Raw genomic sequence first — 27,449 nt, forward strand, 5'->3', positions numbered from 1 at the left:
CTAAAAGGCATTGGAGAAATCTCATTGGCTCAAATAATTTATGAACAACATAGTCTTATTTTGTTTGTCTGTAACAATCATAACATTTTTTGTTGGGTCTTCTTCCTCTGTATATTTTATGATGGAGATATATTTAGGAATTAAAGAACACTGTTATCCTTAGAAAAGAAAAGTAGACATGGTTTGGTCTTTCACTCCAGGTTCACAGGTGTTTAAACATGGCCTCAGATTCTGATTATTCAACTATTAAAGATAGCTTCGTGTGACAGGGGACAGTATAACTCTTAAAACACTCTACACCAGATTCACAGTGTCCTCTCGTCTTCACATAAACATACTGTGACCATAAATGGTTTCAAGGAAAAGAATTTGGGTTACGATGTCTGTGACCCTTTATTGCAAACACCGTGAAAGTTACCTTCATGCAGCTCATATCCTCGCGCTTGAAATGCCATGATTTTTGGAATGGGGGTATATTTGGAAGCGAGGTTAAACAAAATTAAAGTTCATGGGGAATTTAACATCGTCTGTGGAAATAAATGCTGGATCAGCTGTCCACTGCAGCCTTTTCTTACCCTTTTAATAAAAGGAATTAACTTCTAGGTAGGTGCAGCAGGTAGGTGTCACAGTCACACAGCTCCAGGAACCTGGAGGTCGTGGGTTCGATTTCCGCTCCGGGTGACTGTCTGTGAGGAGTGTGGTGTGTTCTCTCTGTGTCTGCGTGGGTTTCCTCTCACAGTCCAAAAACACACGTTGGTAGGTGAATTGGCGACTCAAAAGTGTCCGTAGGTGTGAGTGTGTGATTGAATGTGTGTGTGTGTGTTGCCCTGTGAAGGACTGGCGCCCCCTCCAGGGTGTATTCCTGCCTTCAAGGTAATTCATGGTAAATCAAGGTAATTAATGACATCCGCTTAAATACAGAGGCTGGAAAGGTATCTCTTCTATTACTTCTTGACCTTAGTGCTGCCTTTGATACCATTGACCATAAGATTCTTATAGATAGACTCGCAAACTGGGTTGGACTCTCAGGAACAGTCCTGAAGTGGTTCATTTCTTACCTGGAAGGCAGGAACTACTTTGTAGAAATAGAAAATAATATTTCAGAGAACATGCCAGTAACCTGTGGTGTCCCCCAGGGCTCTATTCTTGGTCCACTTTTATTTAATTTATATATGCTTCCTCTTGGCCAGATTCTACAGAACTATGGGCTGTCCTATCACAGCTATGCAGATGATACTCAGATTTACATGGCCCTGTCCCCAAACGACTCTGGCCCAGTTGACTTATTAAGCAAGTGCCTTGAACACATCACAAACTGGATGGGACACAATTTTCTGCAGCTGAATAAAGATAAAACTGAGATTATACTATTTGGGAATAGCACTGAGAGACAAAGATTGGCTACGTATCTGGACTCGAGAGCCCTCAAATCTAAAGAACTGGCTCGCAACCTTGGTGTATCAATGGACTCAGATCTCAGTTTTAGTAGTCATATTAAAGCGGTTACTAGATCAGCATTTTACCATCTTAAGAACATCAGTAAGATTAGAGATTTTCTGACTAAACCAGACCTAGAGAAACTTATCCATGCTTTTATTTCTAGCAGGATTGATTACTGTAATGGTCTCTTAGCTGGACTTCCAAAAAAGACCATTAAACAGCTTCAGCTGATTCAAAATGCAGCTGCCAGAGTTCTCACTCGGAGCAAAAGAAGAGATCATATCACCCCCATCCTCAAATCCTTACACTGGATACCAGTCTGTTATAGAATAGACTTTAAGGTGTTATTACTGGTTTATAAATGTCTCAATGGGGTAGGACCAGCGTATTTATCAGATCTGCTACAGAGATATGAGCCGAGCAGAGATCTCAGATCTTTAGGAACTAGTCAGTTAGTCCTGCCTCGGGTCAAAACTAAACATGGAGAGGCAGCATTTAGCTACTATGCCACTTTTAAATGGAACCAGCTGTCTGAGAATATTAGAAGTGCCCCAACGTTAGACACATTTAAATCAAGACTTAAAACTCTCTTGTTTGAGCAGGCTTACAGCTCAGTTTAAAATATTCTGCACTTTTCTGTAACGGCATTTTATTTCTTTTATTTCTTTTCATTTATTGTCATTTTAAATTGTTTTAATCATTTTAATCATTTTACTCTTTTTATGTAATTGTCTTATTGGAATTTATGATTTTACTCTGGCTTTTAATGTAATTTCTTTTTCTGTAAAGCACTTTGAATTGCTTCTGTATGAAAGGTGCTCTATAAATAAACTTGCCTTGCCTTGCCTTGCCTTGCCTTGCGCCCAATGATTCCAGGTAGGCTCTGGACCCACCGCGACCCTGAACTGGATAAGGGTTACAGACAATGAATGAATGAACTTCTAGGCTGTCATGTTACATGAGACACATTGTAAGATTAAGGCTTTAAAACATTTGTGCGATGTTCTGTGCGAGTTCTGGAACCGTAATCATCGTTATATACATTTTCTAGCTTGTAATTATGTTAAAAATGTGTCATAAATGTACAGCCACCCGCCCTCATTCACATGTGGTCAACCTTATGGTCACACACTAAAAGCTATTAAACCTCCAGCACTGTGCATTCCATTCAACAACTCTATTAAAAAAGAGTGTGTCCAGAAATACTCCTCAATCCTCGATACCTGACGCTACAGGAAAAGAGAAGTGAGGAAACACAAAAGAAACTACTCATAAACACACCTCACTTCGGAAAATGAACATTTGGAAAATAATGTGTCCATAGTTTTGACCGTTTAGTGTAGAACTTAGAGAGCGGTACACAGTCAGGTTTGTGACTGTTGATATGAACACGGCCTTCCTCAACAAGCTTGGGCTTTAGTGAGGAATGTATTGTGAAACGTTCTTCAAAACACAGGGATGTTGTTCGGTTTCTTAATGTTTTCTTAATGAATAAGAAATCACTGGATGACAGCTACCAGTCCTTAAAGGCAATTTCTTTTGTTGCCTACTTTCTGTCTCTTCTCTTAGTGGCATCATTTGTGTTTATACAGTTGCTTAGATAACGCTGCTTTTAATTGGAGGCAGGATTAAATACCACAGTAATTGCCATTAGATAATGTTTTCTTTGTCTAGGCATGGGTTTGTTTGGATATCAGGTCTGTGGAATTTCCCTTTATGTTGTTGCATACTTTCGATCGCTGTGTCTCGAATGTTGTGGGAGCGTATCTATGTAATTAATACTGACATGCCGTGTATTTCATTGGCACTCCAATCAGCAGCTGTGCTCCACAGGTTCCAGTTTTCATTAGTCTTTAAGGAAAATAAAGATCTTGCTGAACTGCTTCTTCCAAAACAAACACGGCTTGGTTTTGTTACAGGCAACAGTATTTAAAACGATTTGGGGTTGAAGAGTGGACGTCCCAAATGAGGCAAAAGAGAGAGGAGCCTCCCCCCTGGGCTTTGATTAGATGTTTAAACTGGAAAGTGCATAAAAATTAAATAGAATTTACATAAATAATACGTTCAGGAATTGACCAAATCAAAATGATAACAAACATATGAGTGAGCCTTGTTCTGTTAAATAATAATAATCATAAACTTGTGTTTTGTGTGAGTGTAAGAATCTGCACACGAGGTAAAAGATCAGGTTTGACGAGAGCCATTCTGAAGCTCAAAAATATAAAGGATTAAAACTAAAGCTGGGCGCACAGTGGTGTCTCTGTCACAGCTCCAGGTTCCTGGAGGTTGTGGGTCCGATTCCCGCTCCGGGTGACTGTCTGTGAGGAGTGTGGTGTGTTCTCTCTGTGTCTGCGTGGGTTTCCTCCAAGTGACTGTCTGTGAGGAGTGTGGTGTGTTCTCTCTGTGTCTGCGTGGGTTTCCTCCGGGTGACTGTCTGTGAGGAGTGTGGTGTGTTCTCTCTGTGTCTGCGTGGGTTTCCTCCAGGTGACTGTCTGTGAGGAGTGTGGTGTGTTCTCCCTGTGTCTGCGTGGGTTTCCTCCGGGTGACTGTCTGTGAGGAGTATGGTGTGTTCTCCCTGTGTCTGCGTGGGTTTCCTCCGGGTGACTGTCTGTGAGGCGTGTGGTGTGTTCTCTCTGTGTCTGCGTGGGTTTCCTCCGGGTGACTGTCTGTGAGGAGTGTGGTGTGTTCTCTCTGTGTCTGCGTGGGTTTCCTCCGGGTGACTGTCTGTGAGGAGTGTGGTGTGTTCTAATATATATATAGATCTACAATCAGGTAAATAGATAATAACTCATGTTTCTGTGCCTTAGGCAGCTGAGTATAATCTCCTCTGAGTAAAAACAAATCCAGAATTGTAAACTGGGGTTTCGACACACAGCTGTTGGTGCATTCTCTTGCTCTTCTCATAGTGTACGCTGATTTACTACTAACTGTTCTTCCCCTAACTTAGTTCAACCTGAGCTCCAGCTTAACCACGATACACAGTCGTCACTGCACCGTTCACCTCTTAGTTAAAGTTGTTGTGCTTGTCTCTTGTCCAGTTTCATCAAAGTGTAGGCTGCAGTGTACAAGCAAGCACACACACACTCACACACACACCTGGGAAATGGTCCTCAAGGGAAGTCATCAATCAGCTTTATGGGACTACTCTGGGAAAGTCGACTATTCTCTCCTTACCATTCACTTGTTCTTTTTTCCTTGCTCTCTCTCTCTCTCTCTCTCTGTAGTATTTCCATCTGTATGAGCTTCACTTCATCTCCAGAGCTCACTGTTTGGTCAAGTGTTCTTTCACTTGTGCGTTCACCTGACACTAAATTGATGGCCTCAGGGCTACTGCTTTCCAATTCTGGCTATGAGCCCTTAAAGAGCACACTTGAGTTCCCCGAGCTGCAAACTCCCTGCACAGGAGAAAGTGAAAATGAATGGGGCTGTGTGGGGGAAAGAGCAAACGTATTTTAGAATGATTTTTCATAAAGATTTGTGTGAATTTGTGTGAATGTTTTAAAGCATAAGGAAGTTCAGAATTGCCATTTTTTACACCAAGAGCCATGATGTTTTTACCTACAGTCATTCGTCCAAGTTAAGGACCATTTAGAGACACGTGTAGCTTGTTTTAGATTGTTTTTGTTAAAATAATGACCGCTGAGTGTCACTGTGCTGTTTGTGTGAAGAAGAGAAGCCTTTTAAATGAGTAAAGCAAGTTATATTTGTTTGTTGATTGAGTTCAGCATAAATACAAAACTTTAAATGAAAAAAGGAGGAGTCACTATTAATAAAAGGTTGCAGTCCCCCAGCGCAGCAGTAATAGCCGCTATGTGCCCCATGGTGGCGCTGCAAGCTCCAGGGTTCCGGGGTCATAGGGTCAACCCCGCCTCGAATGATGTTTTCCCCGTGTCTGCCTGGGTTTCCTTCAAGCCCCCCCCATAATCAAAGCCACGCGTTTGTAGGTGGGTTGGTTATTTGGAAGTGCAGTAAGTGTGTGTGAGGTGTCCGGTGGTGGCTGGCTCCCCACGCAGTGTGTGTTCTTTACCCAGTGATAGGCTCAGGACACACCGCGACCGTTTACAGGCGTCTGAAAACATCTGGAAAGTGTATTTTCAAGACATTTTATTGTCGTCCTTCTACGGTTTTCAAACATGCTGTAGGTTACAGTATTCCGGACCGGAACCGTGTCCACGAGGAAGTACATTACCGCTACGTGTTGATTAATAGAACTGTTAGTTTTGAAGTCCGCAGTGGAGCGCAACAGAAGTAAAAACTTTGCAGATCAAATGCCTGCATCTCGTCGGGAATCAAACTGTAACCAGCGCCTTTAAGAGACGCGTTCTTGTCGGCGTTCTATTGCAGAACGTACCATTAAGAGACCTCTCTCTCTCTCTGTCTCTCTCTCGGAACGCGCGCGCATGTGTGCATGTGGGTGTGGGTGTGTGTGGGGTGTAAAGTGTGACGTCACGCCGCCCTGAGCCCATGCTTCACAGTAAAGTGGCTTCACCAGAGACTTGTGCGTCTCTCTCTCTCTCTCTCTCTCTCTCTCTCTCTCTCTGTGTTTATTGATGAGGATCGACTGATCGCTGGTGGAGCGACCCGCGCACTGACACGCACATGGTAAGAGCTCAGCGCGAGCTGTTTCCCTCATTCTGTTCTCTACTTAAACACATCTGCATCGAGTGGACAGTCACATTTACAAACGTGCGTGTGCGTGCGTGTGCGTGTGCGTGTGTGTGTGTGTGAGAGAGAGAGAGAGAGAGAGAGTGAAGATCTCTGCACCTCTTCCATGAAAAGCGAGAGCAACTTTAACCAGTTTTCCGTTTACTGCTCGATTTAAAGCCAGGGACTCGTTCTATCTGCAATAATAATAATAATAATAATAATAATCGAGGCGCGAGAACGTTCAGCTTAAAACTGCGATGAAAGCTCAGTTTAATTCATTACAGACGTTAAATGAAACTGTTACATGTTTAAAAACACAGGGGCGAGGCCAAACAGAAAAATCCAATAAAGAATCTTTCAGTGGCTACATTTTTATAGAAACATTTTTGAAATTGAATTTATTTTTAGAGCGTTTTAAAGAACCCCCTTCTGCCAAAGCGAATGTAGGGAGAACCGTTCCCTCGGTGAAGAACCTGATGAGGGTTCTCTAAGCCTTAAGTGTTCCACACGCGCACGGACCTCTTTTTCTGAAATTATTAAAAAATAAAAAATGTATTAAAACTGATTCTGAGAATTAGAAAAGTTCAGGAAAACGCGTTTCTCGTCAAAAAGTGTTCAACTGAGCGCCGTCACTCTCTGAACGGTTCTGAACGGCGGTCTCGTCTGCTCCCGAACGCCTTTAAACAGAAAACGAGCTTCTGAATTTGTCAAATTAAATATTATTACAAACTGATATTAATCTACCGGACAAATCATTATTAAATTGCTTATAGTTGTCATAATAATAATAATAATTATTGTTGTTGTTGTTGTTATAGTGTTGTAGTTGTTACATTTATTATTTGACCACATCAATGGTCCACCTTCAAAATTCAAAGAAACCAATCTTTAAAACGTTAAAGTAAAAATAACAATAAAAAGAACAGTGATAAAAAAGGAAAAACGTTAAATTATTAAATACACCCAGCAAAAGATAATGTCCTAATAACATAACTATTATTATTGTAATTAATAATCATTCATTTCTCGTAGGTCGTGTGTTGTGTTGTAATTTAACAGAAGAACGGAATTTCTTAAAAAGAAAACATTCCTTGCAAACAGCAAATTAGGCCAAAAAACTGCGGCTGTAATTAGCGTTAAATGAAGCGGGAACAGCGCTGATCTAAAACCCATCTGTCAGTTTAAAGCTGAAGACCAAATCACAGAGATCTGGGCAGAGATGTGTTTAAGTGTGTTTCTCAAAACACGCCAAAATTATTGCTCGGGGAGATGATTATAACGGCTTCACGAACAATATCTCAATATAAAGATGTGTTTAAATCAGGGATAATGCGGAATGGCGGTTATTCAGAGTTGGCGGTTTAACCGGAAACAGTTATTAAAGTGGACGATTCAAATGAAAAGCTCAGTGGTTTTAAACTGTGACGGAGAGAGTGGCTTAAATAATAAATCCTCTGGAAGTGGACGTGGTTGGGTTAATAATGTGGTGTTTATTAAAGTGTGCTGTTCCGAGTGAGGGCAGGTTTATTTGAGGCTCTGAGGCAGGTAGGTGGCCCCAGCTGCAGAAACTCATTTTCTAGAAAATTCTAATTTCCGCTCTCCGTCCTCGGAGCGCTGTCTGTGGCCGAACGCGGGGGACACGTCCGAGCAGCTGATAAATCCGACTGCTTGTGATTAAAAATCCATAAAACAGGCTTTTCATTAAATAATGATTAAAGCCGTGACGCCAAACTCACGTTTAATTCAAACCGCACACAACATCGTCGTAAAAAGGAATGCCGTGTTTAATGAGAGCGCCTGTGAGGAACTGTGTTCTCGTCGAAGGCGCGTTGGATTGTGTTATTATTTGGAGATTCTATGAAGAGAGTTATTTGGTTATTTTCATGTTAATAATGTCCCCGCCACATGTTCCCTGCTCTGAACGCTTCAACACTCCGCGAACACGTGTTTCTTTACCCTCTTTTGCCGGAGAGCTGCGGGTAATTTGTGTGGGGGAATATTGTACTGGACATTTGTGAAGGAAGCGCGTTCAGTTTCATCTGTTTCTCAGCATTGACATCGGCCTGAGCGAAGATACTAGCGTGGGATAGTCTCTCTCTCTCTCTCTCTCTCTCTCCATATGGTTTCTCCTTTACACGACTTCTCTCGGTCAGGGCTTCACTAAAATCATGAACAAGGCCTAAGTCCGAGGCCTCTGTTGCAGAATGTCACTGTCTCACACACGCAGCTGAGGCCAAAAATTCTAATTCGAATTAAAATAACGACATTCGAAGTGATTTTATGTGAAATTATGCAATAAACGTTCTTGTTATTATTATTAATTATTATTACTACTACTACTGCTATTACTATTATTATTGTAGTTTGTTTTCTTAGCGGTTGTTGCTATGGAAACGTTGTAAGCGGTTGCGTAATGTTTATCATGGTTTAAATTGTGATCAAATTTATATATATTTTTCTTTCCCTCTCAGCGCTCTTACCCATGTTTAACTATTAAACAAATGAAAATATCAGTTTAAAACCTTCAGTGTCGAACATAAAACAATAATTTAATCATTACTCGGTTTATTAAAAACGTTTTTTAAACGTCTGTGCAGTGTTGATTTTACAGCGTCGGTAAATTAATACGTGAGGGAAATATTAAGGCATTATATTTATTTGTTTCTTTCCGGATCCTTTCACACGGAACACGTTTAAATTTCTGTACGACTCTGCGTTCCGCAGCAAATTCCGAATAACGTTATTTACGTGTTAACGGTAAATATTTATCAACAGAAAAAAAAGACTTTACGCAACTGCGGAGCGAACGGTGAACACAGTAATGAACCAGCGGCACATTAAACGAAGTTAGAAGCCCTTTCCTCAATCTTTTGGTGTAAAATACTGAACCTAAAAGCTGTGTTTTCTTTTAAAAAAAACAAGGCAAAGAGAGAAAAACTAATTGAATAAATAACAAAGTTTCTGTAATGAATCCAGAATAAAATAAACGTTGAACTGATAAATCAGTGAAGTATACGTCATTCAGAGTTGTATTTGAGAGTTTCAGACCTGCAGCAGCTTAAAGCGCTGGGTCAGATCTTCAGAAATATAAGTGTCTATTTACAGGTTGTAGATTTATGAGTCTCCTGTCTGGACCAGCCCCTGGTAAAAACAGCGCATCACTTCAGACCTGAATCCTGCACATGGAAGTGCCATGGACATCTCTGACGTGAACTGAGGCCTAATTACTATCAGCTCTGCAGACTCCTTACAATCAGATACGTGCGAGATGGTGGCAGCACTGGAGCCCATTACCAGGGGGTTGGGCGTGTGACAGACGAAGGAGCTCCAAACCGGAACGCAGCCGTGTTTCTGTTTGTGGGCCGCCACCGTCATTGCTCCAGTAAAGAGTTATGAACTCACCCCACGTGCTGTTTCCGTCACCGAGGCCGGCAGCTCCATTAAAGGACAGTTACACGCAGCAGGTGTGTGTTATATTAGATTAAAGTGAATAGAGTTTTCACTGAAAAATAAACTTTCCAATTTGTTTAGTCAAAAAACTGTTATTGTAAAATGACCAAAGGCCTATGAACCTTTGACTGACCACGTCACTGAACTGAAATAGTCTCAGTGCTCTCTGACATTTCTTAAATGTATTGTATAACACAGGAAAGAGTAACGTTGCTTGAGAAAAAATGGTGGTGGATGCTTTATAATTGGTTTTCTTCAGATGGTTCCATGTATATCGTTTATTGCTCTAAGCTTTCTATTCATCTGCATCTCTGCTTAAGTTCTGTTCTGTTCATTTTAGTGGTCCCTCATAGTTCAGTCTCATGCTTCAGTAACAAGGCCATCAGCATTTTCTGTGTCTGTGTGGATGAGGACATGAGTTATTTCTGCTGACAGTGACCTAAGATGACTATCACTTTCATGGTTTAATTGTGTTAAGTATTTCCAAATTTTTTTAAAATTTTCTTTCATTTTTGAATTTAGGAAACGGATTTTATGATGCAGGGCGTCACAGTGGTGCAGCAGGTAGTGTCTCTGTCACAGCTCCAGGGACCTGGAGGTTGTGGGTTCAAGTCCCGCTCCAGGTGACTGTCTGTGAGGAGTGTGGTGTGTTCTCCCTGTGTCTGCGTGGGTTTCCTCTCACAGTCCAAAAACACACGTTGGTAGGTGGATTGGAGACTCAAAAGTGTTCGGAGGTGTGAGTGTGTGAGTGAATGTGTGTGAGTGTGTGTTGGCCTGTGAAGGACTGGCGCCCCCTCCAGGGTGTGTTCCCCGCCTTGCTCCCAATGATTCCAGGTAGGCTCTGGACCCACTGTGACCCTGAACTGGATAAGGGTTACAGACAATGGATGGATGAATTCCTCCAGTGTAAACATCCACGTGTTTTCATTTCTCAAAGCAAACATGAAACATTGATTCATTTAGAAGAGCGACCAAAGGAAGTTGTTTTGGCAGTTGGGTGTAATTACTGTGAATGACTGCAGGTTTCCACGGTCAGATCTCTGCAGTCATTTTCCTTCAGCTGTCCTGAGTCTGACTGAGAGAGAGGGAGAGGGAGATTTCATTTAGGACCCGCTGAAGCTGACAGATACACACATGCCTTCAGAATAAAAAGGTTTAACCAAACGTCTGCAAAATCCATTCGTATTAAGAGAGGACATAGACCTCTAAATGAACAAACACCAAACTGCCATAACATTAAAACCACATATTATGTACGTCCACCTCGTTCTGCCAGACCAGCCCTGCCCATCGAGGTTTGGACTGTAACACACCTCTGTGTCCTGTAAAGTCTGGCCTCACGACGTTGGCAGCAAATGTTTAAAGTCCTGTAAGTTGTGAGGTCAGGTCTCCGTGGATTAGACTTTTTTCCTCCACGCATCCCACAGATGTTCTACTGGATTAAGATTTGCACTGTTTGGAGGCCTTTGAACTCCTTGGTCATGTTCCTTAAACCATTCCTCAACGTTTGGTTTTACAGCGTGGCAGGGTGTAATTTCCTGCTGAGAAGGACCACTGCTATCAGAGGATGTTGTTGCCATGAAGGGTGCAGCAATAATGTTTTGGAAATCCATGCTAAAATAAGCAATGCCAGAACCAGGTTTCCATGAAAAACACTGAGCATCACAATGACTTTGTCCCATGGTGTCTCCTGGTGCACAATGCAACATGATTCATCCACCTTCTTTCATAGTTCTGATGCTCACATTGTCCCAGTGCCCGTGCTGTCATCAGTAAACACGGGTCGGGGCTCTGAACAGTCCGGGGCTATGCAGCTCCATACACATCGAGCTGTAATGCACACTGTTCCTTCACAATGTGGTTCTTCTGAAGGTCTCTCAGATCCTTATGTTTCCCTCTTCCAACACTCACTAAGAATGGTCTGTTCAAGTGGCGAGAGATATTCCGTGTTATTCGTTTTATCTGCAGTGTTTATAAAAACGTATTATACACAAAATAAGACATCAGTGAAATGTCTGACCCTTTCTGTTTTGAACCTGTTCCAAAGTCAGCCTCAACCTTCAGAGAGTAAGAGTTTCTTATGTCATAAACCTAAGGAACTAATCACATCAACTCAGAGCTTTCAAGCTGCAGACGAGTGGCAGAGGCATGAACGGAGATTAATGGTAATTTACTAGATCTGCTACCCACCTGTAAACTGCCTTGAGGAATTGTTTCATGGAAATAACTTTTAATATGTCACTATTTTAACAGAGATGTGTTTGGGCATTGATCAGTGACTAAAGATGGACTTCAGTGTTGTGTTTGATCAATGTTTATAGCTTTTTTAATGTGTATATGACACGCAGACATTTGGTAAAGTCTAAAATATCAGGCCTTTATTTCCTCTTCATTGAAATGTATCACTTTAAGGAAGTAAATGCATTTAAGTTCATGGTGATTTTCATGTTATTCATAAACCTAAGCATTTACAATAAGAAAATGAGGAAACTGGCTACAATATTTATTAAAAATAAAAAAACTATATAAATACACAGCTGCAGCAAGAAGCAAACTGTTTATTCTCCGTCTTGCAGCGTTGTGTCACCTTCAGTGATGCACTAGTGTTGTTCAGGCACCTGTAACTGCTTCACTGTTTAAGGTGTTTAACGAAAACCTCAAATTTGCCGGTGTTAGAGCGACTGTGGAAATATCGCGGCAGAATTTAAGGTGGATCTGAAATTTGGAAGTACTACGTCAATCTTTAAGGTGGAATGGAATATTAAGGACATTTTAGAGTGTACTTGTGTGTCTGGGGAAGTTTAAACGAGTACTGGACCGTAGAAAAACATCGGGATATGTTCATTTTTCTGCTTCAAAGTTTGATTCATGATACTGTGGCACTGCGAGGCTTTTAAGTTCATGGAGAGCAGCTCAAAGTGCATGACACACCTAAGTACATTCACGCTAGGTTCGTAGACTATTATATGGTGAAGAACAGTCACAGGTTTACCTCACTGCTGCTCTCGTGGAGTCTGTTTCATTTCCTGAAGGATAGTTTCGCTTCATCTTCTGATTTCTCTAAATCGAGGCGAGGGGGCCTTCGCTAATTTGCCGGGGCCCTATACGCAGCGTGCGTTCCATATGTGTTTTTGTTTAACCTCTGTTCCTCAACCATGACTTGTTCGGATGATCAATATTTCACAAATGTGAGGTTTGGAAGGTTTATTTTTGTTAAAAAGTGTTACAAACAAAACACATTTATTGACTAATTAATAAAACCATTGGTAAAGCTGCGTACGACGATTACGAAACACTGGACATGGCTTTACCCTGTGGCACTGAATTTATTTGAACTATTTTCCTGATTAAAATGATAATTTATAATAAATATTTCCCCGTTCTTTGGCTCATGTGACATAAGCTATGCCTCGCTGCGTGGTCTACATGCCTTAGCTTACACAAAATCATTGCGCCAATTCCTCCATGTCTTTCTGCTAACTTATTGTGGCCTGTGAGCTAAAGTAGAAGCCCTATCACCTTCAAAGCCTGACTGAGCTGATGTGGATCGAGTTCTGCTTCTGACTCCTTCTGCCAAGTGTCGAGTGTGAATTTATGGAAAGCGCAGGATAAATTGTGGAAACCATATCTGCTGGAATGGAGATCAGGCCGGAGTCCTACCGACTAAGCTACGAACTCTTGGAGATCACGGTGCATTGGATTGAGTACGCTGCATGTAACGGGCGGTGCTTAATTAACAGAGTGTAAATGAACCAAGTGCAACACTGTGATACTGAGTCTCTGGGCTGTTGCAGTTCCACCACCTTCTCGCCAACTCTGCAGCTCAGCGTCTCACTCCTGCTGATATGAAGACTCCATGTCGTAACCCAAGAGCCAATTAATCAGACGATCAGTTCATGTGGATGAGTGTTGGATCGTATTCACCCATGTTTTCCCTTGGGGCAGGTCACAACTTGACTGGAATAAGGGACAGCCTGAGAGGGACAGAGCGATGGCAGATGGTTGCAGTGACAGTTTCAAAGCCCAGAACTGAAGACATTTTTTTAAGAATGTGTTTCATTTTTACGGCGTGTGAAATGAGAGTTTTACAGAAATAAGACAGAGTGAGTGAATGCAAGAAACGGCTTGGTTTTTTTTTCCCTTCTCTCCCTTGGTGTTGCTCCTTTGCCCCCCAGGGTTGCTCAGATTTCAGGCAGTGAGCTAATTGAGCACGGTGACTACCCTCCCAGTGCCCCTCTCTCCAACCGGGCCGGTTTATGCAGCCCTGCTGACTCTGCTGTCAATGTCAAACGCTTGTTAGGACGTCATCAATCATCAGCACTTAGGAATAGTCCTAGAACGATAGGGGCAGGTGATGCGAGGAGAGAGAGTTTGCTGACCACACATCGGATGAACCAAGAGAAGTGTTTCTGGACCAAGGACTTTACTTGTTTAGATGAAGTTAACTGTGGAAATATCTTTTCAACAGTTCATTAATTCAGGTACCTTCTGAACGGACAAAGAAGCTAATGATTTAAACGGTCAGCGGGTTTGACGTGTCGGACCTGTGGTGTCTGGGGTGGTTTGGCACGGCTGCTCGTCTCACACACTGAGCTGACAAAGCAGTATATCACACTGTTAAAGGAAAAGTGGGAGCATTGTTTGTCGAGACTGAGGGCAAGATTTTGCAACCTTCCTGGGTGTCAAGTTCTCGGCATATAAATAAATAAATAAATAAATAAGAAGCTGAGGTCTCCGAGAGAAGCAGGAGATAGAGAGTTATTCACATTTGGCTGAGGGATAGTTGCAGTCTGTTCTACTTTAGGACGTGCCACGATGAGGCTTCCAGGTCAGCATGCATTTCTCACATTCAATCAGTAAATCTGTCACTGAGTTTTCTCATCTAATCTCTGAGTCTGCCCTCTTCCCCTCGCTCCCTGAAGCCAGCTGTCCATCTTCCACCCTCTCTTCAGCTTTACCCTCCCTCTCATTCCTTCTTTTTAAACCTCTTAAAACCTATTGGGTCTATCATAACTGCACACTCTAAAAATGTCATCAATACCATTTACATTAATGAGTAGTAGACGTCATAGATACATAGGGTTAACAGCCTTGGAAACGGTGCTCTAAAACACTCAATACTCTGTCGTAATTACGCCACAACATTCTCTTCACAAGGGACTGTAAACTCATATAAAAGACAGGTTTACTCATTATAGCTGTAATTATAATTTACTCAGCAACAAACTGTTGTCAACACAAAATACCCCCCTCCCTCTCTCTCTCTCTCACTCTCTCTCCCTCTTTCACACTCTCTCTCCCTCCTTCTCTCTCACTCCCTCCTTCTCTGTCTCTCTCTCTCACTCTCACTCCCTCTTTCTCTCTCTCACTGTCTCTCTCTCTCTCTCCCTCCCTCCCTCTCACTCTCTCCCTCTCTCTCTCTCCCTCTCAGTCTCCTCCTCTCTCTCTCTCTCTCACACTCTCCCTCTCTCTCTCACACTCTCCCTCTCTCTCACTCTCTCCTTCTCTGTCTCTCTCTCTCCCTCTCTATCTCCCTCTCTCTCTCGCTCTCTCCCTCCCTCTCTCTCTCCCTCCTTCTCTCTCTCTCACTCTCTCTCTCTCTCTCTCTCCCTCTCTCTTTCTCTCTCTCTCTCACTCCCTCCCCCCCTCTCTCTCTCTCTCTCTCTCTCTCTTCCTCCTTCTCTCTCACTCCCTCCTTCTCTGTCTCTCACTCTCACTCCCTCTTTCTCTCTCTCACTGTCTCTCTCTCTCTCTCCCTCTCAGTCTCCCTCTCTCTCTCTCTCTCTCTCTCACGCTCTCCCTCTCTCTCCCTCCCTCTTTCTCTGTCTCCCTCTCTCCCTCTCTATCTCTCTCCCTCTCTCTCTCTCGCTCTCTCTCCCTCTCTCTCTCCCTCCTTCTCTCCCTCTCTCTCTCTCTCTCTCTCTCTCTCTCCATATTTGCATTCCAACTCTATACCTTGCAGTTTAACAGTGTATATGGCTGCAGTTTTTCACCGGGGTTCTTTTTGTTCCCTCTCCTCCTGCTCTGTGCAGGTTTGGATTAGGAAAGAGAGGATGCCTATAAATTTGATGAATGGTGTAGGGGTTGGGACAGTGGGCCAGCTGTTTCTCATGCTTTCTGTCATCCCTCACAGAATTCGCTTCCATGTTCACACACTCCATCGCCCTCATCCCCGCTTCATGGCGTCTGCATCCTAAGATGTCGAGTTGAATTTGCTATAAAAGGCTGCATTAGACTGGCCTCTGTGACAGAGAACAGACTGAGGGAGCCCCCCACTGAAAGACTGCTCGCTGATTGGTTGGGATTATTGCTGTAAAATGGTTAACTTCAATCCTCTGGAGTGTGCGGCATGTGTGGGGATGTTTTCAATCGGGGCACAGGTGGTGTGGTCTTTGAAAACAGATCTCGTAATGCTCTTGCTCTAGTTGGCTTCATTCCTGCGTCAGATAAATCCATCATTATTGTTTCCTGTTAAGATGTGACCCTGGTTTCTTTTTTATTCATTTGAATCTACTCTTTCTTTTTTGTTCCCTCTTTTTCAGGCCTGATGACATCATGTTCCAGTATCACTCCCTCCCCTCCACCTCCCTCTCTCTCCTCTTTCCACTTCTCCTCAGTTTCTTCCCTCAGTCTCTCCTCTCTCCCTCTCTTTCTCCGTCCCCACTCCGCTGGGCGTCTCCCCATGACCCCTGTTACCACCTGGATGGCCGTCCACGACACTGTCTTTCCGATTTCATCAACGCTGCCTACGGAGTTCCGGTCCTTGCTGAGGATCTGGTGCATGGAATAGAGAGGAACATCACTTCACTGACAGACCTCCATAATCCCCACAACCTCACCTGCTGGACGGGTCCTGAGGAGTCAGCTGCTGGAGACTGGACTTTTACCGTGCCTCTCGGCCGACGATTTGAGGTCACCTATGTCAGCTTGCAGTTCTGCCAGCAGGCCGAGCCCGCTGACCCATTTGCCGTATCTATCTTGAAGTCAATGGACTACGGTCGTAGCTGGCGCCCCTTACAGTTCTACTCCAGTGACTGCATGGGGAAATTTGGCCTTCCTACTCAGTCTGTCGCCCTGACCAGGCACCAGGAGACCGAGTCTCTGTGTTCAGACCCGAGGCCCTTGCAAAAACACAGTGGAGGGGTTGTTTTGGCCTTTTCCACCCTGGATGGACGTCCCTCCTCAGCCGATTTTGAATACAGTCCTGGGCTCCAAGACTGGGTGACTGCCACTGACATCAAGGTTGTGTTCCATTACGGTAAAAAAGTCCTACAAGAAAAGAAACCAAGTGACGTGGACGGGTCTCTGACACAAAGTCTCGGAGCTAAGGGTGAAGGCGAGAGAGAAAGGCAGGAACATGTTTTGAGGGTGGGAGGCGCTACAACTAAAAGCAGAGAACCCAAGCGACGCAGGAAAGAGGGGAAATCAGAGAAATCTTTACGGAGAAACCGCAACAAGGGTTCTTTACAAGAACATGGACACAACGTGACCCGCAAGCAGACTGAGATTCAAGTGGGCAGAGGCAAAGGCAGAGGCCGCAAGAAAGACGCCCCGTGGAAGCCGTGCCAGGACGGTGGATGTGGTTGGACGGTGGAAGGGAGAGGACAGGGTTCTAAGGGGAGGGAGCTGCGGAGGAGAAGGAAAAACGCTGGAAGTGAAAGGTCTCGTTCCAGATTGAGAAACAAGGCCAGCCACCATCTCTCCCCATCCTCTCTCTCCACTTCCCCCAGACTCCCCCTTGCCCTCTCTGACGTTCAGGTGGGCGGCAGGTGCAAGTGTAATGGCCACGCCTCCCACTGTCGCCGTGACAATCAGGGTCATGCAGTGTGCCAGTGCGAGCATCACACAGCAGGACTTGACTGCGATGTTTGCCAGCCGTTCTATTATGATCGCCCTTGGCAACGGGCCACACCCACCCAGGCACACCCGTGCGTCCGTGAGTTACGACTGTGTTGTATGTACATACAGCTTCACTCTTAGGGGCTTTAACGTACGATCTTTAGAGGACAGCCGTGTGAACAGCTGTGATTTAGAGATTTTTTGGAATGCAGCTTTTATAAACAACAATATTTGGCATGTAGAGGGTTAAATATGCTCTCAAATTATATTGGGATCACTTAAGACAGATGCTAATTCCAAATGTAAACAGGGCCTGTGTGCCTAATTTTGCCTCTGTTTCTTGATTTCCATCTTTTGTCACTGCCTCTGTCTTTATCTCTTACAGCATGTAACTGTAACAGCCACTCAACAAAATGCAGGTTCAGTATGGAGGTGTTTCAGCAGTCAGGCCGGGTCAGTGGAGGAGTGTGTTTGAAGTGCAGGCACCACACAGCCGGACGCCACTGCCAGTTCTGCCAGAATGGATACACACGGGACCACAGCAAGTCCCTTAGCCACCGCAAGGCCTGCCAACGTCAGTCTTTGTGTGTATTTGGGAGTGACTGTGTGGTGTACACTGGAAAAATATAATAAACATTTATACACACACACACAATATTTTAGCTCTCGTATTGGTGTGTTAGGAGCTGGTGTTAGGGCTTGTGGGTGTTGGGTGTATAACGGAGACAGAGTGAGAATGTGTGTCTGTGTTATGGCTAGGCTGCGAGAGCTGGAATGTGCTGTGACATTTGGCCTTAGCTGTCATGACCGTGGCATGCTTATAGGAACTTTCAATCCTAATATAACTCCACTTCGCCCTCTCTGTGTGCGGCCTTCCTGCACAGACATGCTTGTGTCATGCTCCTGTGTGTTTACATATAAATTAATGTGGAATCAAAATGCTGACAAAAGTATACAACGTCTAAATCATAGCCTGCATTCTATGAATTTCAGAGGTGAGAGCAAACATCTAAATATTTGACTTTAACTTGATAAAACTATTTAAAATGCAGAGGACGTGGTAGATTTACACTGTGTTAATGTTCAGACTGCTCATTGGAAAGCACTGAAATGTTTATAAGGCCTTTGGAAGTTTGTTTAATAAGCGGAGAATGAGCTGATCCAGAGCTGCTCGCTTGTGTTTCCTGTTTGCTCTCTGCCACATCTTCTGGGTTTCACCAGGAGTCAGCAACAAAGTGACACTAAAGGCTGCCTTTTTATGTCCTCTTATGCCACTTCCCAAAGGTGTTTACATTGTTGCTCCAGTTCATATTTAGCACTCTTTCCTCTCCTTTTTCTGCATTCACTTGCCTGAAATATGCTTTAAATGTGAGTGTTTTACCTGTGTTTGCATTCCTAAAGGATTTCACCTAGATTCACTGAGCCCCCGAGCTCTGATCTCTCCTCCTCATGCCCTTCTCTCCTCCAGTCTGTCAGTGTCACCCTCTGGGAGCAGTGGGCCACTGGTGTAATTCGGCCACAGGACAATGTCTGTGCAGGGATGGAGTGACAGGGCAGAGATGTAACCGCTGTGCTCCAGGATACAAACAAGGACACTCTTCTCTGAGGCCCTGCATTCGTGAGTATCACTTGCATTTAAAATATAGGAAAAACATGTAACTACAATATTCCTGTTCCATGCCCAGCTCTGATAAGTACCTCCATGCTTCGGTGTGTTACAACATAGCCTGGGTATACCTCTGTGCTATGAGAACCCATACTGAATTCAGGATACTAATCATCACAGTCATAATGGGTCACGTGGCATCCAAAAATGTTCAATATTGGGCTGAAGATTCTAGAAAAGAAATTGTCATTGGTCAATTCATTCATTATCTGTAACCCTTATCCAGTTCAGGGTCGTGGTGGGTCCAGAGCCTACCTGGAATCATTGGGTACAAGGCGGGAATACACCCTGGAGGGGGCGCCAGTCCTTCACAGGGCAACACACACTCACACATTCACGGACACTTTTGAGTCACCAATCTACCTACCAGCGTGTGTTTTTGGACTGTGGGAGGAAACCGGAGCACCCGGAGGAAACCCACGCAGACACAGAGAGAACACACCACACTCCTCACAGACAGTCACCCAGAGGAAACCCACGCAGACACAGAGAGAACACACCACACTCCTCACAGACAGTCACCCAGAGGAAACCCATGCAGACACAGAGAGAACACACCACACTCCTCACAGACAGTCACCCAGAGGAAACCCACGCAGACACAGAGAGAACACACCACACTCCTCACAGACAGTCATCCGGAGGAAACCCACGCAGACACAGGGAGAACACACCACACTCCTCACAGACAGTCACCCGGAGCGGGAATCAAACCCACAACCTCTAGGTCCCTGGAGCTGTGTGACTGCGACACCCACCTGCTGCACCACTGTGCCACCATTGGTCAATTTCTTTATAAAAACTACCATCTTTTAAATGTCCATCACATATGTATTTTCCTATTCATAAACGGGATTTCCATTTTTTAAAGAGGCATCTTGTTTACAATAATCATGAATAAATGTATTGAAGTATATCACTCTGACTGGAAATGGCAGTGTTGTCGTATTAAAAGGCTTTCTCATGTTTTGAAATAAACCAGAAATCAATGCTGCAGCTCATTAACGGGGAACACAATCATTACAAATAATCACTTGGGACAGAAGACTGGAAATTCTAGAAACAGATCTAGCTCATAATAGCTTCATATAAAAAAAACATTAAATAAAAACAGGGCTGAAAGCTCCTTCATTGTTGTTGGCGTTGTGATTGTTGAACCAAACCGTGCTGCAGGAACATTCCATGTAAATTGCCAGCATTAAAGCCTGAATCCTGGTACCAAACACGTTTATTTTAGCCATGTCTAATTTTATGTTGTACGTTACATATAGCAGGGGCAACCAGACACTCACACCGCTGTGTTTAGAAACTGTACACATGTTGAGTTCGGTTTTTCTGAGCGCCCTGACACTTTCCTACAGACAAACAGGTGGGCCTCGAAATGGAAAAGTCTAGAAGGGCGGCTAACTGAGGCAGAAAGCGCGGTGGTAATAAACGGACACGCCCCTCTCTCTTGGTGTGACTGACTCTGGCGGTATGTGCTGACATTGAACGCTCTTGGTGTAATTAGGACAGATTGTTTAAGTCGTGGTTTGGCTGGACTCCTGTCCTCACGGTTAACGGGCTTTGCTGGATTTCCCTACGCTATTCTCGCTGAGACTCGACTGCTCGCGATAATCCGCGCGCATTGCTCAGTTTTAATCTCGCGAGACGCCAGCGCTTTGAACTTGCAGCGTCGGTGACTGTACGTGCGGGAAGCACCTGTTGAGAGGCGGCGGGGCCCGTTGCAGCCGCATACTTGTTCGCGGGGAAAGGCTCAGTGAAAGACGGACTTGTTTGTTGTTTTACCGGAGCTCAGCTAGGCGCCGTTATTTATAGCGAGGCCAGCCACGGAGCGTTCTCCCCTCTTCTCCAGCAGGAAATGCCCTCGTTCATCTTTGGGAAGCCGAGCTGCGCTGTATTATTAGAGTGACACCCAGAGGAGCGCGGGGGGTCTTTCTGTGTATAACAGCTAAAAGTGTGAGGAATATTTCTGGGTCAGAGAAGCAAAGAGGGACATTATTTTTACAAGCCCCTGGTTGCTGCTAGAAGGAAATCTCTCTTTTTTTTAGTGAAACAGGAGAAAATAGTGAATTCAGGAACACCACATTTGAACCTGATTGATGATCTCTACAACTTTCAGTCTAAGAAAGAATCTCCAAACATCATTAATCTACAAGCATCACCTTAAAACATGTGACATTTTGTAAAATGCCAAATAAACAAGAGTCTCTTTCCTTTCTCTTGAGCTGTCATTTAACTGAGACGTACAACTGAATATATTTATTACTGTATGAGAAATTCTTAATTTAATGTCGAATTATTTTACAGTCATTGTAGCACATGTGGAATTAGGTCAGGGGTTGTCTTAAATAACCACATACTTCTCAGAAAATAACCTCACTATAAGGTCAGCATATGCCCCTCTAAAACCCTCTGGATTCCCTGAATCTTCATACGTTATTTTACATAGCATTCTGTGGATGCTCCTTTTCTAACCAATCATCAATGTGTTGCAGGCATTAAATAAAAAAATTGCTTTTATTTACAGAATACAATCAAATTAGTTAAAATATTAACGAAATATTCTTGTAGTTTTTGTTAGTTAAAGCAGCACAGTGCAGGAGGTAGTGTCTCTGTCATAGCTCCAGGGGCCTGGAGGTTGTGGGTTCGAGTCCCGCTCCGGGTGACTGTCTGTGAGGAGTGTGGTGTGTTCTCTCTGTGTCTGCGTGGGTTTACTCCGGGTGACTGTCTGTGAGGAGTGTGGTGTGTTCTCTCTGTGTCTGCGTGGGTTTCCTCTGGGTGACTGTCTGTGAGGAGTGTGGTGTGTTCTCCCCGTGTCAGCGTGGGTTTCCTCCGGGTGACTGTCTGTGAGGAGTGTGGTGTGTTCTCCCTGTGTCTGCGTGGGTTTCCTCCGGGTGACTGTCTGTGAGGAGTGTGGTGTGTTCTCCCCGTGTCAGCGTGGGTTTCCTCCGGGTGACTGTCTGTGAGGAGTGTGGTGTGTTCTCCCTGTGTCTGCGTGGGTTTCCTCCGGGTGACTGTCTGTGAGGAGTGTGGTGTGTTCTCCCTGTGTCTGCGTGGGTTTCCTCCGGGTGACTGTCTGTGAGGACATGTTATGATATGTTTGTATGAGTAATATAAGTGAGACCCCAAAGATGGAATCATTCGTGTGGATGAATGAATGTTTTATTGCCATTGCACATTGTACTTATACAGTCCCCAATATTATACAGACTATATACACATCAGACACGGAGTTAATATGTGGGAGAAGAGGGATAAGATGTCACTGCTACAACTGTGTCAGAGATATGGGCAAAAGACAAGATACGGGGGTAATATATGGCCGTTCTACAGTGCTGTAGAACTTTAATGGATAAAATGTGTGTGTGTGTGTGAGAGAGAGAGAGAGAGAGAGAGAGAGAGAGAGAGAGAGAGAGAGAGAGAGAAAATCCCCTCATCACACTCTTGAAGGACCACACGTGTAGAAGCCCATCTGGATATACATACAGACATGTACATTGACAACCATGCACTAGTTACTGACATAAGCATACCACATGCCTATGGAATCATGGAGGGCAACCACACACAGAGTGGAGGGCAACACACACACACACACACACTGGCGCCCATGCAAGAAACAAAGATACACACACACACACGCTCAGTATGCACTAATGAGCCACCACTGGGATTAAAGAGCTCACACACAGTAGAGGTGTGAGAAAGAGGAAAGACAAAATCAAAGGCACATAAATAAACATGTCACTTTTACCATTAACCTCTCTGTGTCTCCAGGCATCCCCGAGGTTACCGCCCCAACCCCCGTTTACCAGCCCCAGTACAGCAGAGGTATTTTTATTCTCAGTTCTCTCTAATGTTTATTAAATGGTTGGTTTTCAGGTTTGACGCACTGTTTATTTATTTTGTTTGTTTTTGTTTTGTTTTTTTGATGAGGCCTGATTTATTTTCAACTACTGCCCTCTTGTGGTGTGTTTGTGTATTTCGGTTAATGAAACTTGATTTCCAACATTTGTAAACCACACTTATAATTAAAAACTATCTTACTGTGTACACTGAGGTTCAGTGGTGCAGCTTAGAAATCTGCCTAGAAATGGGACATTATTAATCAGCTGCAACATCCAATGCCAAGTGTCAGCAGGAGAGGTATAAAGCCACCCAGCACTGTACTGTAAACGAATAGAACTCATCTCCATCCAATATAGATCTGATGTGTTGTAGCAGCAGTAATCATCCTACATCAGCACCTGACCTGTTCTTTTGATTGAATGCCATCAAGTCCTCACAGAAATGTTTCAACATCCTTGAAGTTTAGAGGCTGTTCCTGCATCAGAAGTGAAATGAAATGAAAATGAACAGATGATGCAATGATGTGCAGATCGTTAAAATCTATATTTAATTGAAAATACAACAAAGACATTTCAGATGTTTATATTTTCGTAAGTGGCCATTTGGAGTTGGATACCACCACGTTTCAGAATATTTGGGACAGGGACATGTTTATCGCTGTACTCTGAACTGAATAAACAAGTTAATGAAGTTTTGAAAGTAAAAGCTCTGGTTCTGTGTTATTGGGCTTTTCATTGTTTTCCGTGGTTCTGAACTAGATCAGCACCCGGGCTTTTCTGTTACAGGACAGTGTTGTTGTAGTCCATGCAAAATGTGTACTGGTATTAGCCTGCTAACATAAACAAACCTGAGAAAGACAGGGTCTGCAGTATGTTGCTCCAATCCTGTAAATATCATTCAGCATTAACAGTGCCTTCACAGATGTGTAAGTCACCTATGCACCATACGACCAAGGATGCTGGCTAATGAACTATGTGCAGGATGATCTTTAGCTACTCTTAAAGGATGTCTCAGCCATGATTTCCAACAGGTGAAGGTTTGTTTACCAGTCATTTGTTGTCCTGTCCCACCTTTTTTTAAATTGTTCAGTTACAACATTTGAAATGCTATCTTTGTACGAGTTTTCAAATAAATACAGGGTTTAACTGATTCGCACATGTTTGCTTTCTGAGTTTTATTTCTATTTTAAATGTAGGGTTTGTTTATTAATGAGTTTGAACTGCTGTTAATTCTCTTTAACCTCATCCACGCTGTTTTTATTCTCTCTTTTCTTTCATCCTCGTGTCCTCAGGTGAGGAGTGTGTCTCTTACTGCAAGCCTTCGGAAGTGAAAGTCAGAATGAATCTAGAGACTTTCTGCCTCAAAGACTATGGTGAGGTCAAAAAAGGCAACATTTGATGAAGTTTATCCAATTATTAACGTAAAATCTAGCCTTTAATGGGAACGATATCCCTCCTGATGGCCTTGTCTCGTTTCTTGTCAGTGTTGAAGGTGCAGGTCAGGGCTAAAGAGCGTTCCGGTCCATGGTGGCAGTTCTCTGTGTGGGTGCAGTCAGTGTTCCGTGTTGGGTCATCGCAGGTTAAGCGAGGCCCACAGGCCATTTGGGTTCCTGACCGTGACCTGGGCTGTGGCTGCCCTGCTCTACAAGTCGGAAGGATCTTCCTTTTGATCGGTGCAGAAGAAAACAAAAGAAGCTGGGTCCCGGGAGAGAAGCGATTGGTTGCTGATCGTTCTACCATGGCCCTGCAGTGGAGAGAACACTGGAGTCTAAAGTTAAGGGGATTCCGTGGGCAGGACAACAGAGGGAAATGCCCTCCACATGCAAACGTAACTCAAACACAGTCTCACCTACAGGCCCATACGGAATACATTCCTCCGCACCTTGAGAAACTGCAGGCTGGGATACATCCCCTGCCACACCTTCACTATGACCTGCCTGCGAGGACTGAAGAACCAGTCACCACCGTGAACGCTCTGGACACACATGAAGACTCCACACTCGGAGAACACAGAGCCAGCGTAGACCTGTCACTAAAAGACACTCAGACTTTCTCACAGGAAACTCAGAATCCCTCTGACGTTCCTGAAAAAACAAGTCCGCCCAACAGTAAGCACCAGCACCTCCACTTCCCAACGGTTTGCCCAACATGGCCGCCTTCGGTCACAGACGAACACAAAGAAGAAAGCTCTGCAGCAACGGAAAGAGAGATTTCACTATCATCCGTTTAGAGCAGTTACAGTTTGAACCCAAATGTGAAGAAACGGAGAACTTCTACATCATTAACACATTCAAGACTTTACTCTTTCGTTATTATTCAGTCCCGCGAATGAGCCAAAGCCGAACGACTCGTCTGTTTATCTCCTCTATTAGAGCCATCACCCGCTACATTAAAGACACCTTATTTATTCGCTGTAGTTCTACGACGACAGACTGCGGTCCCTGTGTTGCTCTTCATACCCCTTTCTTCAGTGGGTACGATGCAGACAGGACAAACATAACATGTTCCACTCAGTGGCCTCTTCCTCTAAGCGTTGTAATGACACTGATGTGGTGGTGTGTGTTGTGTTTGCTCCACTGCCTCAGTTTCACGGCCGGACTGACCACCGGTGAATGACGTACAAAGACTTCGCTGGAACCCCATGTCTGTGACTCCTCGGTGCTAAGAACGCTCCACCACCCAAATACCCGCTCTGCTCTGTGGGGGTTGTCAGGTCTGAACACTGAAGAGAGGCTACAACATCATGCAGAGCAACAGACGTACTACGGTCTTTAACTGTAGAACTGCCACGTGCTGCTGGCTATCGGCTAATAGGCGAATGTGCCATTTCCTCGGACCTAGAGGACAACTGTAGTCTGCAGCTATTACAATGACCTTATTACAATGACCTTAAGTGTGAGTTTAAAATGCAGTGGTGAGGCGACGTGAACGGCTACCTACCAGTAAAGTGTTATATAACCTAGGTTTAGAGGTGAGAAACGTCAAACAGAACTTAATGATCTTTATGTCTCAGTGTGGACGCCTTTGTTGTGAAAACAGGTCACCAGTTGTACCAGTTACCACTACCCTGCAGTTTATATTAGTGCTGGACCCCAGGAAACGTTATCGTTTTAAACGGCTGATGGTGATTAACTAGTGATCTCTGATCGTTATTTGATTCAGTTTCAGCAGCTGGTCTCATGTGAAAGTGTGTGTTGTTCTCTGATGTCTAGAAACATATGCATTATTACACAGGTCTCTATTATTTTATAATGCGCTTTGCACAATATCTTTATCAAATTAAAAGAGGTGTACATAAAGATCTGCCACAACAAATAAAATGACCTATGTGTTATTCACTTTATCAGCGCCACTGAACACACGAGCGCACGTTGTGGTTCACAGCATTCATTATTAGAACTCTCCCCCACACCTCGTCAATGATCAGAGCCACTAGAGTTGGTATGAATTGGGTGGCATCTGTCTCACACCGCAAGCGAGCGGCGGGGTGTTGTGCTGGTGCTCAGAATACTCCACCAACCAAATATATCTAATCGACAGCATCCTGTGTGCGGTGTTCTTTCACGCTACTGATGCAGGACTAGAGCAGAACCAACAACAGACGAGCTACTGTCTCTGACTTCTCATCTACAAAGTGGCGAACAAGGTGTGTGTGTCTAATGGAGTGATAAAGGAGTGGACACAGTCTGATCTACACAAGGCCAACATCACCACAGTGTCACTGCAGTACTGAGAATTATCCAGTGCTTAAATAATAGCTGCTCTGGAGTGGTCCTGTCTGCATTTACATCATCAGCCAATGGCACGAGAGGGGGGTTACAAAGTATGTAGAGCAGCACATGGCACACAGTCCGAGTGTAGAACTACGTACTAAATGCACCTGTACGGTCAGTGGAGCCGAGAGAACGGAAACAAGCTCACTTTAACGTTGACTGATCGGCCCAGTTCAGTGAGACCATGGCGAGCCTGTGGTGGTACGACACTGAACTGTATTTTATTACCATGGCTTTCACACTTCCTAATTCTGTAATGATCGTCGCTGTCTTTGCTTAATGAAGGACATTGAAGAAACGTGTGAAACGAGGGGAATAGCGTGGCTTCCTCGTGATTTTGCACCTATAAACAGCAGATTTTTATAAAGTTAATGGCCATCTATTAGATTTTACAATGTGAGAGCACTATATATTTTTCTTGTAGCAAATGTAACACCCTACCTCACAATAAAAAATGTAAATGTGCATTTAAACGTGTTTATCATTTCTTCATGTGGTCTGTGTGTGTGTGTGTGTGTGTGTGTAAAAATCAAGGCCTGACGTGTGATAACCATGTAGTTATGAGCAGTGCTGTACCTCTTAAACCCAGTTGTGTGTGAGAGCTTTAGTTTGAGTGAAGAAGGGGGAAAAGGAAAGGGCTGATGCACCTGCTGTGTTTGTCTAGGCCGCACCTGTCTCCGTTCTGTCTGTGATATGAAGTGCTCTCAGCAGTAAAGCTCTTTGCTTCTGGCACTACACACAAATGGCTCCTCAAGTATTACTCACATACATGCATGCTTTTAT

The 27,449-nt window shown here is 44.0% G+C and overlaps 1 protein-coding gene across 1 annotated transcript; it reads left to right on the forward strand.

The window, feature by feature from the left end:
- The first annotated feature begins 9,311 nt into the window (after positions 1-9,311).
- Positions 9,312-27,045, forward strand: ntn5 (netrin 5). The gene is made up of 7 exons (XM_066681127.1): positions 9,312-9,551; positions 16,080-17,473; positions 17,762-17,950; positions 18,845-18,994; positions 22,823-22,876; positions 24,186-24,266; positions 24,378-27,045. The coding sequence occupies exons 2-7, from the start codon at positions 16,093-16,095 to the stop codon at positions 25,121-25,123; spliced, it is 2,601 nt and encodes an 866-aa protein (XP_066537224.1). The 5' UTR covers positions 9,312-9,551; positions 16,080-16,092; the 3' UTR covers positions 25,124-27,045.
- Positions 27,046-27,449: the final 404 nt, after the last annotated feature.

This window comes from Hoplias malabaricus, chromosome 9 (assembly GCF_029633855.1).
Source record: "Hoplias malabaricus isolate fHopMal1 chromosome 9, fHopMal1.hap1, whole genome shotgun sequence".
NCBI classification, from domain to species: domain Eukaryota; kingdom Metazoa; phylum Chordata; class Actinopteri; order Characiformes; family Erythrinidae; genus Hoplias; species Hoplias malabaricus.

What these genes read in the sequence shown, in the direction of transcription:
- ntn5 (XM_066681127.1), top strand. Translation starts at nt 16,093, where the DNA reads ATGTTCCAGTATCACTCCCTCCCCTCCACCTCCCTCTCTCTCCTCTTT. An exon ending in TTCTCTGAGGCCCTGCATTC is followed by an intron (nt 18,995 to 22,822) that starts GTGAGTATCACT and finishes CTGTGTCTCCAG; the next exon opens with GCATCCCCGAGGTTACCGCC. An exon ending in TTTCTGCCTCAAAGACTATG is followed by an intron (nt 24,267 to 24,377) that starts GTGAGGTCAAAA and finishes GTTTCTTGTCAG; the next exon opens with TGTTGAAGGTGCAGGTCAGG.